Genomic DNA, 13,178 nt, shown 5'->3' with positions numbered 1-13,178 from the left:
CAATGAAATATTTTCCTGGTACTATCAGTGGTGAAAAAATGAAAATACAGAATTTGGAAGAGAGGGGTAGTGGTTTAATGTTTAAGGTGGAAAATGTAGACCCAGTAGAGTTTTAGAGTTATTGACCAGAAAGATGACATGGACTGCTGAACAGTCTCTCAAACAGTGATGTAAGTCTTGCTATTTGGATCATCATCAGGAAATACGCAAAGGACAAGACAGAATTAAAAGAAATAATGCTTTGTAAATGTGAATGCTGTCATTCATAAATATAAGACAGTCAAGAATATAAAAGGTGAAAAAAAGAAAACAGAAAAGAAAAATCTGCTTGCAAATAAGGTGTTGTTCAATCTCAGTATCACCAAAAAAGTTTTAATTTCTTTTTTTTCTCATATATGCCAGTTGGAGGGACCAGGTGGAAAAATTCAAATGACTGTTAGCAAGGACACCAAAAGTCATCAGTGCAATAGCCACCTAAAGGACATTTAAATTGCAGAGGACCATGCACAACTTAAAACAGACTCTTTGCAAGAATGGCAGAATCATGACTTTGCATATCTTATGTGGAGTTTATGGTGTGCTAGCAGCTAAACTTGCTAGAGAAAAGAAGGCTTTCACTTTTAAAAGCTTATAAAGCATGTTTCATAATAGGCTAGATGCTTACACAGTTCCTTTAATCAACTTTTAGAGGTACTCATGCAAATGCAGGTGCTAGGTTTTTTTCCCACAAGAGCTGTGGTGCATCATTTAGAGTCTCAACCACTCCTCAGGAACCTAAATTTTCTTTTAAGCTTGGGTCATTGTAACTAGGGTCACTGCTAAATCCAGGTCTCATGAAAGCACAATACTTTTCACTTTTGGTTAGTCACCATCACTTCAAAACAGCATTCCTCTTTTGATGTTGTGCTTGATCAGCTAGTCTTTGCAGCACAGTTTTTCCCCTCGGTGAATGTAGTAGATAGCGTAACTAAGCTTTTTGAAGGATTCTGCGTTTTACAGTCAGCCTTCAGGGATGCTAAATTTAAGAGTAAGGAAACTGTAATTAAAAGCAATTAGGACAAGAAGCATTGATACTACGAAATGTGGACTCAATTGTCCTTGACACAGGCAGAATGAGGCAGCAGGTTTTGGTTTTGATTATTGCTTTACTTGCGATTTTAATAAACATGAGCCAGTATTCAAACTTTTAATATCCTGCTGCTTAGCTATTTCCAAAAAGCAATCCAGTTCTTTTAAGCAGTCCTTGTTTAAAAATTTTAATTTGTTTGGCTCTGTCCTGCCTAGAGAAGTTGTAGCCTCTTGGTAACTCTTTTATAAGTTCATTTCCAGAATCACAAGCAATCGTTTTTTTCAACTAAGTGTTTCCGCATGTGCCAAAAGTGTCAGGCTGACAGCTTTCCTGCACCGTTTTATCTGGTTCCCACAGTAAGTATGAGAGACAAACACAGGAATGTGTCTAGTGCTGACTATGCCCATCAAGGATACAATGATACTTACAGCTCTTCCAGGAAGCGGAGATTGTGCACGGGGTTTGAGGGCAGCTTAGTAATGTTGTTCATACTGAGATCACTGTAGGGGAAAACAGACAGAGACTTAGTATGGCATGCCACAACTGTGGTATCCAGCTGTTCATTCCACACATTTTTAAGTACTACGTTAACAAAAATTAGTTCCTCTGCCAGGATTGATGAATCATTATCTAGTTAGCACTTTAAACATTCTACTTTCCTATGAAAATAGCTTTGTCAAACCAACACAGGCTACAGCATGTTTCTTGTTTCCAAAGACTTTGGAATGTTTTATCATGCTCTATAAATCAAGCTGGAATACTAAACAGCCCTGTTAGCCTACATAATTTTAATAAACCGCTGTACTGTACTAAAATTTATTTGGAGCAGTAAAGGAAAACTACTACGGTTTTCGTTGTTGTTATTGCATTGTAGCACACTGTTGGTATACGAAAGTAGACAAGCAAAAGTGCACAGATACAAACTATCTGCACAATTCTTTACATTTGATGAATATGGAAAAAATTTGCTTTTGCTGCACAACCTACTGGTTCTGTTGGTTTTCCTTGTGTTACTTTAGGTACCTTAGATGTCCCCAAAACCCAACTCACTTGAGCCAAAGAAAGGACATATTTTCAAATAATAAACATCCCCTTTCTAGAGTGCTCTTTTTTTTGCAGGTTCTCAAATTGCATTAAATAAGTGAAATGAACCATAAAACAAGGGTGTAATGTGATCCTGCTCTGTAGCACACTTCCTGGTGGGGTTCCACGGTAGTTCCTGGCACAGGAAACAACCAGCCATAGCAGCTCTGTCAGAGCTCATTCAGGCTACATCTTAGACTAAATTTCATATAATACCTTTTTATTCCTAAGGTGTTGCTTCATTGTTTTCCATTGTCTTCTCCAAGCCCCATACTATCATTACAATTGACTTGCATTAAGAATAAAAACTGTAAACAGGCTGCATAACAAAATTTTACCTGCAAGTTACGACTTACACAACTATGTCAAAATTATTGTAGACGCTGTTAAAAATATTAGAGAACTTCATATTTTATGCAAATGTTATGTGATCATTTAAAACAATCTACTCAAATATATGTATTTGTAGCAGCATTTATAGATTCTAGCGACTTCGGGTAGTAGTTGGATAACTTTATTTTTTCCAGCTGTTGAGAGCTCAAAAGGTAAAGAAGTTATCTGTACTTTGGTGGGTAGGGGTCTTATTCCTATTCCATCCAGTTCTTATTACTCACAGTCTGTTTCACATTACAGAATAAATGTTTTTAGTCAGCATTGTTAATTTTGATGTTTGATCTTTTGCTGAATTTTAAAACGTGCAATTTAAAAACATACGTCACGTAGAGATTTTGAAATAAAAGAAATGTGTTAATACTTCACGACAATTATCAAATCACTATAGGGTAAGGTCTCTGCATCCACTTCAGAATCAAGGTATAATTTCAGAACTGTGAACTTATTAAATTCATTCTTTACTGTAATACTTTATCACCTAATTCTTTCATACAGCTTAGCAGGTTATTACCCTTTCACTTTGATAAAGGCTCAAAGGATTTATTCTGGCAAAGGAACAAATACATGGATTTACTTGGCAAGATAAAAACTCACCCAGGTAGTGAATCATATACTACTGAATATGAAGATAAAAATGATATTTTAACATCGTTTTGATTGTGAAATTTTCAACATATATCTTAATGGTTTTTTGCAAACACATTAAATCACATTTTAAGCTTAAAAAGCCAGAGTTGGTTGAAAGTGGGAGTGATTCTTCTTCAGATAGACACGTATTTAGGGCACTCTGTAAAAACAGCATTAATCAGTGCTCTGTCTGACCAGGAATAACTGAAGCCTGTTTTTATAGTATATTAATTCCCACTAGTAGTAGACAGGACTTTTCTGATATCCACGGAACCCCAAGTCTCCCAGCTCCTGACCCATATCCGATGATACCCGTCATAAGCGATCTATAGACCATGCTCCCTCTATTATCTTAAGATGATCAGAAGAAGAGAAGGCCACTTTGATTACATGCTTTGATGCACAATGAGAAAATCAACAATAAATGTTTTTCTTAAATACATCTTTTGATGTGGAGGTGGATTTACCAGCAGTGAATTCCAGTGTCCTAGTCTCCTTTTCAGATTCCACTTATATGATGAAGTATGTGTTCTTCATCATATAACGGAAGACAACCTTTTCTTGTTCCCAGTCTACACTGCAGTAGTTGCTAGCTCTTTTAAAACCCGTTAGTTAAATAATCCTGCTTTGCTAAATAGGTTCCTTTTTTTTTTTTTTTTTCTTTTCTTTTTCCCAAATTATTCTTTTCTTGAAACATAAAATACAATGGTATTCTTGTGGACAAGACGTCTATATGTTACCTATACATATTGTTTTTATTTTTAACAACTTTCTCATAAACAGAAATTACTTCCAGATTTGTTCAGTAACATCTTTCCAAACTAGTTTTTAACACACTGGTAACTAATAAACTGACTACTGCAGTCTATGTTGGCAATGTGTTGTTGTGGTTTAAGAATCTAAGGAAGACTGCTGTAGGGAGAAGTAATATCTTTTGATTAGCCTAACAGATACATCTGGAATAAACGAGAAACTTTCAGACACAAAAATCAAAAATCTTTCCTTTTCCCAGCTGTACCAAATGGCTGATTAGATAACTCTTTCTTCTAAAAACCTTACACAGCTTGCACTGGCAAAGCAGTTCGTCTGCACTTATAGTTCTTAGGCTCAGAAGACTCTTCTGGGTCAGAATGGATGCATTTCATCCAATTTTTGTTCACTGAAGGAACTGAGGGACTTAGAAGAGAAGTCTCATGACCCAGAGCTACTTTTGGAGTGATGTACAGAGAAGCAAGACAAACAAAAAGAGTTGATGCAATGCAGTCAGCCACTGAATCTCATGTGAGCAATGCTGCAAAGTTTGGGCTGCTGAGCAGAAATTCTTCATAGTTCTCCAGAGACAAATGAAGGAGACTCTCAGCAAAACTTGCCAGCCTTTTTACCCTATTGCCAAGAAGACATAGCTAGGATGAGATTTATGTCCATTAGCTAGATCAAGCACAGCTAACAGCCAGAAAGAGCAAGCTGGTAAATTGTAGGCTTATATATTATTACTATGAAAAACTGTAACAACTGTGATTGATATGTCTTATGTCCTGCACCTGCAATGCTGTATTTCCAAAAAGTGCATCAAACAGGTCTTCTGATTTCTCTTTTCAGTACTAGCCTGTCAAAATCAGTCATTTACTTGCACTAAAAAAGAGAAGGGGATGAAAGGTGGCTTGCACATCAGGATTTGTAGTGTAATGTTGAAAAATTGTTAAAATCAAGGTCTTCAACTATCCCCAGAGGAACTACTTGGTTTTTATATCAGATACATTCTCCAGTTTTCCTTGTGTGCGTGTGCATGTGTACTCAGCAAAATCAAAACCGCTGAAACTGCAATTGTTTCTTGTCCAACTCAGTAGAGTCTTACAGGCTACAGTGATGAAAAACTTACAATTATTAGAATACTGAAAAATCTTTAATAAGGATGTAACACAACTTTTTCTATATTCCACCGCTAAAGCACTCATAAATCCCACTGATGTCAGTAAGACCTGCATCATTAAGAGTACATTCTGGGTCTTAAAATGCCCCTATTGTAAATAGCAATAACATCAGATCATCACGTATAAAAATCAACCTCCCCACAAGCTGAAGAACTGTGCTGGAAAGCTGATAGGCTATTTTGAACAGTCAAATGAACGCATCATTTCTTCTCCAAGCAGCATTCCTGCAGCCTGTTTCCAACTGCTGACCATAAAATCAACATACCAGCAACTGATACTTTTATCTTGTCAGAAGATAAAAAAGATCTGCTTCAATGACTGCATTGGCAACATGGCTCGCTATAATGGTATCTTAATTATACTCTGTGCCAATCAATCACCAGGCTGTGACTTGAGAAAGGAATCCTACCTGTGATGAAATCATAAAGTACTATGGCAGATTATCTTCTGAAGGAAGGAGAATACTGCAAACTGCAACATACATCTATTCTTTTTCTTTTTTCATGGTGACTATACAGAAAAATTCTGAGCATTTGCACAACAGAGTCCAGAAAGCTAAATACAACAGGTCTTCCTCTCCCACTTCCACTTTTGTTATCTGTGCACATACACACTGAAAACAATATCCAGTTACCATTTTAAAGGTAAGTAGTTCACCATAAGTTCCCAAAAGCCAGTAAAATAAGTTAAGTGAACTAGTTCTTAACATATAATGGACGAGTCTGGAGGCCAAGTTACTAACCTGTTATTAGCTGTTATTACAAAAGATGTTTCAGTGACTATTCATCTTGGAATCTGTTTTCCACGTTGTTCTTATGTCCTTTAAAGGAGAACAAAATCTGTCTTGGCATATATACAAGGCTCCTACAGTTCATCTATTACTAGGTTATACTTCTATTATACTAAATATTACAAACTTTTCTACCATCACAAGGCTAATACAATAATCCAGTATTAATTAACAGTTGGAACCTAACTTTTAGAAAATGATCGTGCCTCACTACTAGGATCGTTAGTTATGCTTTCTCTAGGCCTGCCTCGTCCCAAGAAGATGTATTAAGAATTATTTTTAAGGCAGCCTTTGAAAGATAAAGCACTAACATTAAAACACTGGCAACAGACTGAATGCACTACACTCCTACAAGCTGGGAACAGCTCCTACACTAAGGCCATTTCCTTAATCTATTTACAGCAAAACTGGGCATTATCTTACATGTAGTAATACAATATAATGAAAAAGGGTGAGAATTGCTACTGCTGTTCCCTTGCTGTCTTTCTAACATAGCACTCTCACTCTCACTGTTGGCAGGACACTTTACTAGCTCCCCTGGTTGATGGAGGAATGTGCTAGCTATTAAGCGCCTGCTGTCTACTACCGCAATTGCTTCACTATGGATATTAAAAATAACTTCATCTGCTGCAGTGACTTAAAGGAGATAAATCTACATGTATTTGCCAACACTGTAGTAGATGTTCCTATTTCTTACAAATAAATTCCTATAGCACGTCTTCATTCAAGGGTCTCCATAAATATATAGAAGAATAATTACCATCGCTTCACAGAAAGGAAACTAAGACACCTAATGGTGAAGTGACATGCTCACAGTTCATCAGCAGGTTTTATATACACCATAGAAGAATTCTGATGATGGTTTGTCCCTTTCCATCAGATCCCACTGTCTGCCCTGCAGCATTCACACTGCTGTCTTCCCAATGGTGATGCATAAGCTGTCAACAGCCTCACAAAACAGCTACACCCAACTAGGAGCATATTTTCATTCCAACAGTCCTAGATTATATTATCTTTCAAAATCGATATACAAATTGGTAGGCATGTGCTACCATGTTTAATACAGCCATGCAGAGAAGCACAGGGCAGAGCAATAAGCATTGGAAGCACTTCCTGATGATTAACTTGCAGCATTTCTTCTCACAGCTAGCTGCAAGCTGCACCTGTGGTTCTTTGAAGGACTCCATGGTAAAACTATGATTAAGATATGAATTTGCACTAAGTGATTCACATTTCAAGCAGTAAATCTTTTTGTTTGGAAAAAATTTCTGGAAAAAAAGAAGTGGTAGGTATAAAAGAAGAAGCAGTAAAGAGGGAGAGCTGTAACAGACATCCCATGTAGCAGGCAACCACCCCATCAGTGTATTCGTAGTCGACAACAAATGACAATAATGTGCATATTTTGTATGCACATTAATCATGACCGATGCTAAAGTTAAATATTTAAGATGTCATTATCCCACAAAGTATGACTCATAATTGCAACTTATCAGCAACTGATCTCATTGTATACATTAATATGGAGACGATGCAAAGCTAAAACAAGGTTGCTTGTCACTCAGTTTTTACAAAAAAATTTTGTGACTTCACTTTGAAGTTTGCTCTTTCCAGAGACCCAACACTTTTGTATTAAAACACACCCTGGAAAAAGCAAATGAGGTTGTGTGGTCACATAAGAACAGACCCTGTAGTGTAAGTATGTGTGTCAGCCCCTCTCCAAGAGCTTTATGCTAGTTTGGGGCTAGTAGCCCTATTGCCCCCCATGCACTTCCCTTCCCTTCCTTCCACACACCGGTGGTGCAACTTCCAGCAATGCAGTTTGCTTACAGAAGATATAAGATTTGCGATTGTAAATAGCTATCTACTGGAAGGATCTGGTGCCTTGAACTGTAGTGATCCAGCCAGGTCAGGAGGTCTTCATCCACACTTCTCTGCTGTTGCCTATTGACATGGAACCCATTGGGTGAGCACTCAGTAATGGATCCAGGCAAACCACGCTGCTGGATTCAACACGATCTAGCAAAATGCTGTGGTCAAAATTTGAACTTCCTCGTATCTGTCACTGGGATGCTCGAATGTCTAGGACAGCAAAATCTGGTTTATTATGGAAACAGCTCTGTATCACAGCCATTTTAAACAGCACACATTATTCCTGAACATGGTAGGCAATTCTGTCATATAAACAGCCATCAAAGGCTTGCTTAGATCTAGACTGCAGAACATTTGTAAAGCAAACAGTACGTGCATGATTAATCTTTTCAGGAAACAATTTTGCCATTCAGTTTATCCAAGACTCCAGCAGAGGGAGCAGGGCAGAGCAAACAATTAGGGTCAAAAAGAAAGTAAAGATCAAAGATCAGATCAAACACACACAGTGCTGAATTAATCTGACAAGTACCTGACATTTTATTTTAGGTACAAAGATTCCTGCACTCTGTTTTTCTTGTATATCAAATTCACAATGCTCCCTGGATGGAATTATCCATTTACTTTCAAAGCTGATTCATGGCTGTTCACTTGGCATTGAAGACTCAGTTTGGTAAGTAATAATTACCAGGATAAGTTACAAGAACATTCCAACGTGTCAATCATTTACTGTACTTAACTCACATAATTTACAGCTTAAATATCTAAAGGAATATTTTATAACACGGGAGCTAGCAGGAGCAATTAAAGGAGGCCTGAATGGAATTCCTCTTTCTCCCATGCCCACAGATTGCCTTAGCGTGTTTTTGCTTTATGAGTTATTACTTGTTTCTGCTGCGCTAATTCAAATAGGTTATATGAGAACTGCAGACACCATTTATCTTGTTCAAATACTGAAGACAATAAACAACAAGAAAACACATCAGCTTTTATTGCAATTTATGAAGAAGACTACTAGAATGTTTGTTCTGTTCTTTATCATCACCTGTTTGTTTACCAGGTACTGTTTATCTCACTTTGGATGTAGGACAGTGCAGTTAACTTCAGAAAAGTTACGTGTTAGAAGTGACAAAGTTTAGGAAAAAAACATCTTGATGTCTCTGAGTTTCAGGATACTTCCTGCAACTCCAGGTTTTGCTTATTTTTACAACTATTTGATACAAAAATGACAAATATTTAGGAAAACGTCGTGGTGTGTCCCCCCCCTTTATTTCTTTGCTGAAGTGGCACAGTCATCCATTTTAGAAAACGTAGGCTCAGTCTCTTTTTACTTCTAGGTTTATAATTTCATCACTCAATACAATGAAGCTGTTCTATAGAGTACAGAATAGTTTGCTTACTAGCACACTACACCTGGACTGTGGCAGAAACGAATTCAAAAGCTACCTGAGTATAGACGAAAACCCAAAATAAAGGTCTAAAGCCATCAAGAAAAATTTTCCTAGACTATTATGGGCCACAGAGCCAACTGGACTCACTACCCAAATGGAGGGTATGCATGGCAGAGACTATATAATACACAAATCAGTTTTAATACCCATTTTTGCCAAAATATCCAATATTACTTCCATGAGGCTGCTGAGGATGGAAATGAATCAGGATCAGCCTGATTTAATTCATAACAAGATACACTGTAAATAACTTCTGCTGGCCATAATTTGCCTCAGCTCAATTCCATAGCACAGATTTGAAGACTTCAAAAGTAAACAGCTTTGACAGCATCTACTGCAAGCCCACTCCGACTGTGATGATGTAAGTCTGTGCATCCGGCAATCTGTGCACCTGCACTTAGAGCAGGAAATACAAAATGCTACGTTGCACAGTGCGGAGAGCCCCTGGGTGTAGATGAGTGAGCTAGGTCCAGAGCTGGGAGCTACGTTACCACGCTAGGTGCTCTCAGAATGGCTAATTATCCCTGCTAGAGCAGGACACTGTTACAACTGTCCTAATTTCACAATGCAGGGTCTCTGCACAGTGTTACTCTGTGTGATGTGAGGTAGCAGCTGTCTTAGATGTAAACTTGGTATTCCTAAGCTGGTTCATCACAATGTGTAGACATACATGAGATTGGGTGAAATTCTGGCTTGGTAAAAGAAATGGCAAAAACTTCAATTGGCAAAACTGAGTCCACCTCTTTGGTCATAACTTATCTCAGAGGAGTTTTCAGTGAAACCTTGGTTAGCTTCTTCACTGTTCCTGTTCTGCATGGTTCCCATTTCCTACGCACTGGTGGTATATAATTGGGTTTGTTTTAACACAGCACTGTCACTTCTGTTATTCTTCTTTAGCTGTACCTTGTCTTGTTGAAGAGTAATCTGAGTTTCATCAGAGAAAATGATGCTGTGCTGTATAAAAACAGCTAGAGCTCTACTCTGAATTATTTCACTGTATTTGTGTTGTTGCATAGCTAAAATAATACAGAATCTTATCTTTATTGCACAGACAATGCAATGGATGCCATATTACCAGCACACATGGTTTCAGCCAACTTTGCCACCAAATGAATTGCTCCTGAGCCCTCACCCCAGCACCATCCATTCCTTTTAAGGATGCTGTTGGACCAAGGCTGGCAACAGATCTGGATTCAAACAATTCCAGCAGGAAAATAAAAACTGGATTTAATCCAAATCACTTTCCTGAGCTGGTTGATTGCGTTGCTGTTTGTGCCACCACAAGCAAAAGTGTTGAGGAGAAACAAATAAGGAAGGTGAAGCTGAACTATTTTTTGTTCCTATTTTTGGTTTTGTTTTCATTTGGCCGTGTTGGCTTAGAGCAGTTCAGGGTGATCTTATACCTAGGATGCAAATATCCTCAGTCTTCTTCAGATATACAAAGTTGTGGATTTTTTTTTTACACATGCATTTGCCCTTTATGTCTAACAAACCTTGTTTGCTGAAACACAATAGGGCCTCTGCATCTGCCAGCTTGTGGCTGGCTGACAGCCTCTTACAACACCTCCTGTGGAGCTCCGTGGAATGACAGAGCTGTCAGATTTTTCTCTGACAGATCGAATACCAAAACTTCTGCAATAGTAAGTGCCAGCAACTATTTATAGGTTGATTCTTACAAAGATAATGCACTTCAAAACACTGCATTTCTCCAGCAAGTCACATTTTTTTTTGCCTGAGGTGTTCAAAATTCCCTCATTGTGGGATACTTTCACATGGGCTACTATAAAATAGTCTGAATTTACAGAGACAACAAATCCTTAATCCTATACTGATATTATGTGTACCTGCTCCACTCACATTTTGTTTGCTTGTAACCTAACAGCTGCCCTTCAGATCGGCAGAGCACTGAGATACCTGAGCTAGCTCTAAGGTACTCAGGGCAAGGAGCAGGGCTGAGCATACACTAACGTACAATGCCAAGGAGAAAAATCCAGTAGAGACTTCACATATGTCGGACAGGGCTGGCATGGGTTTTTCATGTGGTTATACCAGCACAATCTTCAGGGAAAAGGACCGTGCTCCTTCTTGTACGGAAGAGTCTTTGGACAATTTCTTTCCCTTTCCAATAAAATGGAATCATAGCTGCAGAATTAACACATGCAGGCAAAATACTTCAGGACTATTTCCACTGAGAACAGCTGGGCTAACACTTAGTATGAGTAGAGCCAGCAGACTCCAATCTAGACTAAATGATCCCAGCTTCCTTCCTTTTATCTGCAGTGTTTACATATTCTGCTGTTTGGCCACCTCATTTGGAGGTCAGTGACCCACCACTTCTTGTCATTGTTACTACGACCAACAGAAAATCTCTTCAGGGCAAGTCATCAACCGGTACTGTTCAGTCACATCTGCTGCTACGTCTTAGTTTCAGGTTTGAAATACCAGTTCTGGGTCTTCTTGGAGATAAATAGAGAATGATATTATAAAACACCAGTACCCAAACCAAAACTTTAACAAATGTAAACTAGCAACAGTTTACTAGCAACAGTTGGCAATAGAGCCAACTTTATTGCACCTGTGTGCACACATGCAATGTGTGTTCCCTTCACTGCACCTGTCTCTTCTGCTCTTTTTTTTTTTTTTGCACATGAAATGAACTTTCCAAGATTCTTTTCTTTAGCTATTCCAAATGCCATAAAAATGCTGGAAAGAATCAGTCGTCCTATTATTTACATGTCTTACAACTTTTAACACAGCAAGTCAATGTCAGCACTGGAGCAGCGCCTGGGGGTGAACACCTGGCTCCACTGATGTTGGCTGCAAAACTCCCAGTGACTCCCATGGGAGCAGGACGTCGTCCCAGGCCCGCGGTGTCTAACGCCAGCTTTACCCAATAGGCAGTATTTCAGAGTATTTCGTGGAAATCATGCAACAACAAATCACTTTGCCTGGAGTAGTGAATGTAATACCCACTGCTGGCTTCACCAGGAGGATTTTTACCCATTTTTTTACGGCTCTTATTTTATTGTTTCTAACATCTGTTGAGTTAAAGACAGAATGCTGTTGGTTTGGGTCACTGAGGAGAGGAAGGTGGCATATTTGCTATAGACAGAATCATGACTGTACTTTTTTTTTTTTTTTAAGTGAGGAGGTTCAAAATTATAAGTATATGGTTTATCTCAGTTTATTTGACTTGCATATTCTTCACTGTTAAAGCCTTTATTTCTTTTCTGGTTTGGTTGTAAGGGCTGCTTCAGTTGTTTGGGTACATGTGTTTTAATCCCTGGTGTTCTCTTTCCAAAGCAATTTGCTGGTTCTCTTGGTTTTCCCTTCTTCCTCGCAAGCCTTTGCTCAATTTTTGCCTCACATACGGTTCAGCTTTCCAGTCGGCTCCACCAGGAAAGCAGAAGGTCTATTCACAATCATCTGTATTGCTACAGTTCTTTCTGGGTGAAGATGAACCAATACTTTGGAACAATTTGGATCACAGCACTTTCACGTACTTGCAGCAGGTTGAAGAAGATGGCACTGCATGGCTCCACATGCATTAATATTGCTGCAATTAAAAGGCTGCGGGCTCTGGCGGCTTCTGCCAGTTTTTTACTTTTGAAGCTTTACCAAGATCTTCACAATTTTCACCTTGATTCCTACAGATCCAGCACAACATATGAAAAAAATGAGGACTGCAAGCCATCCTGATCCTAAATTAAAACCACTTTAACAAAAACGCGATAGTCTAAGGTCTATTTTTTTCTAACATAATCCCATAATGGACATTTTTAATAAAGGCATGTGGTTTGAAAATGAGCTTTTAAATAACCAGTGAAAAGAAAGGACAGAGAAACAGGTTTTAAAATGTCTGTGGAAAAAAAAAAAAAAAAAAAAAAAAAGAAAGAAAAGACAGGACATTATTTTAAATAATTAAACTGAACGCTCAGGTGATTTGTCTTGTCACATGTATAATGTAT

The 13,178-nt window shown here is 38.2% G+C and overlaps 1 protein-coding gene across 3 annotated transcripts in view; it reads right to left on the bottom strand.

The window, feature by feature from the left end:
* LGR5 (leucine rich repeat containing G protein-coupled receptor 5) overlaps window positions 1-13,178 on the bottom strand; it is a 91,969-nt gene that overhangs the window by 53,760 nt on the left and 25,031 nt on the right. For all 3 annotated transcript variants that reach the window (XM_038164888.2, XM_038164891.2, XM_072034948.1), the window contains exon 2: window positions 1,498-1,569. In XM_038164888.2, coding sequence (XP_038020816.1) covers window positions 1,498-1,569 — 72 coding nt within the window. The remainder of the gene's footprint in view (window positions 1-1,497; window positions 1,570-13,178) is intronic.

This window comes from Anas platyrhynchos, chromosome 1, assembly GCF_047663525.1.
Source record: "Anas platyrhynchos isolate ZD024472 breed Pekin duck chromosome 1, IASCAAS_PekinDuck_T2T, whole genome shotgun sequence".
Classification (NCBI taxonomy): Eukaryota; Metazoa; Chordata; class Aves; order Anseriformes; family Anatidae; genus Anas; species Anas platyrhynchos.
The sequence above is the reverse complement of the archived record's forward strand: the minus strand, read 5'-3'. Positions and strand labels throughout refer to the sequence as shown.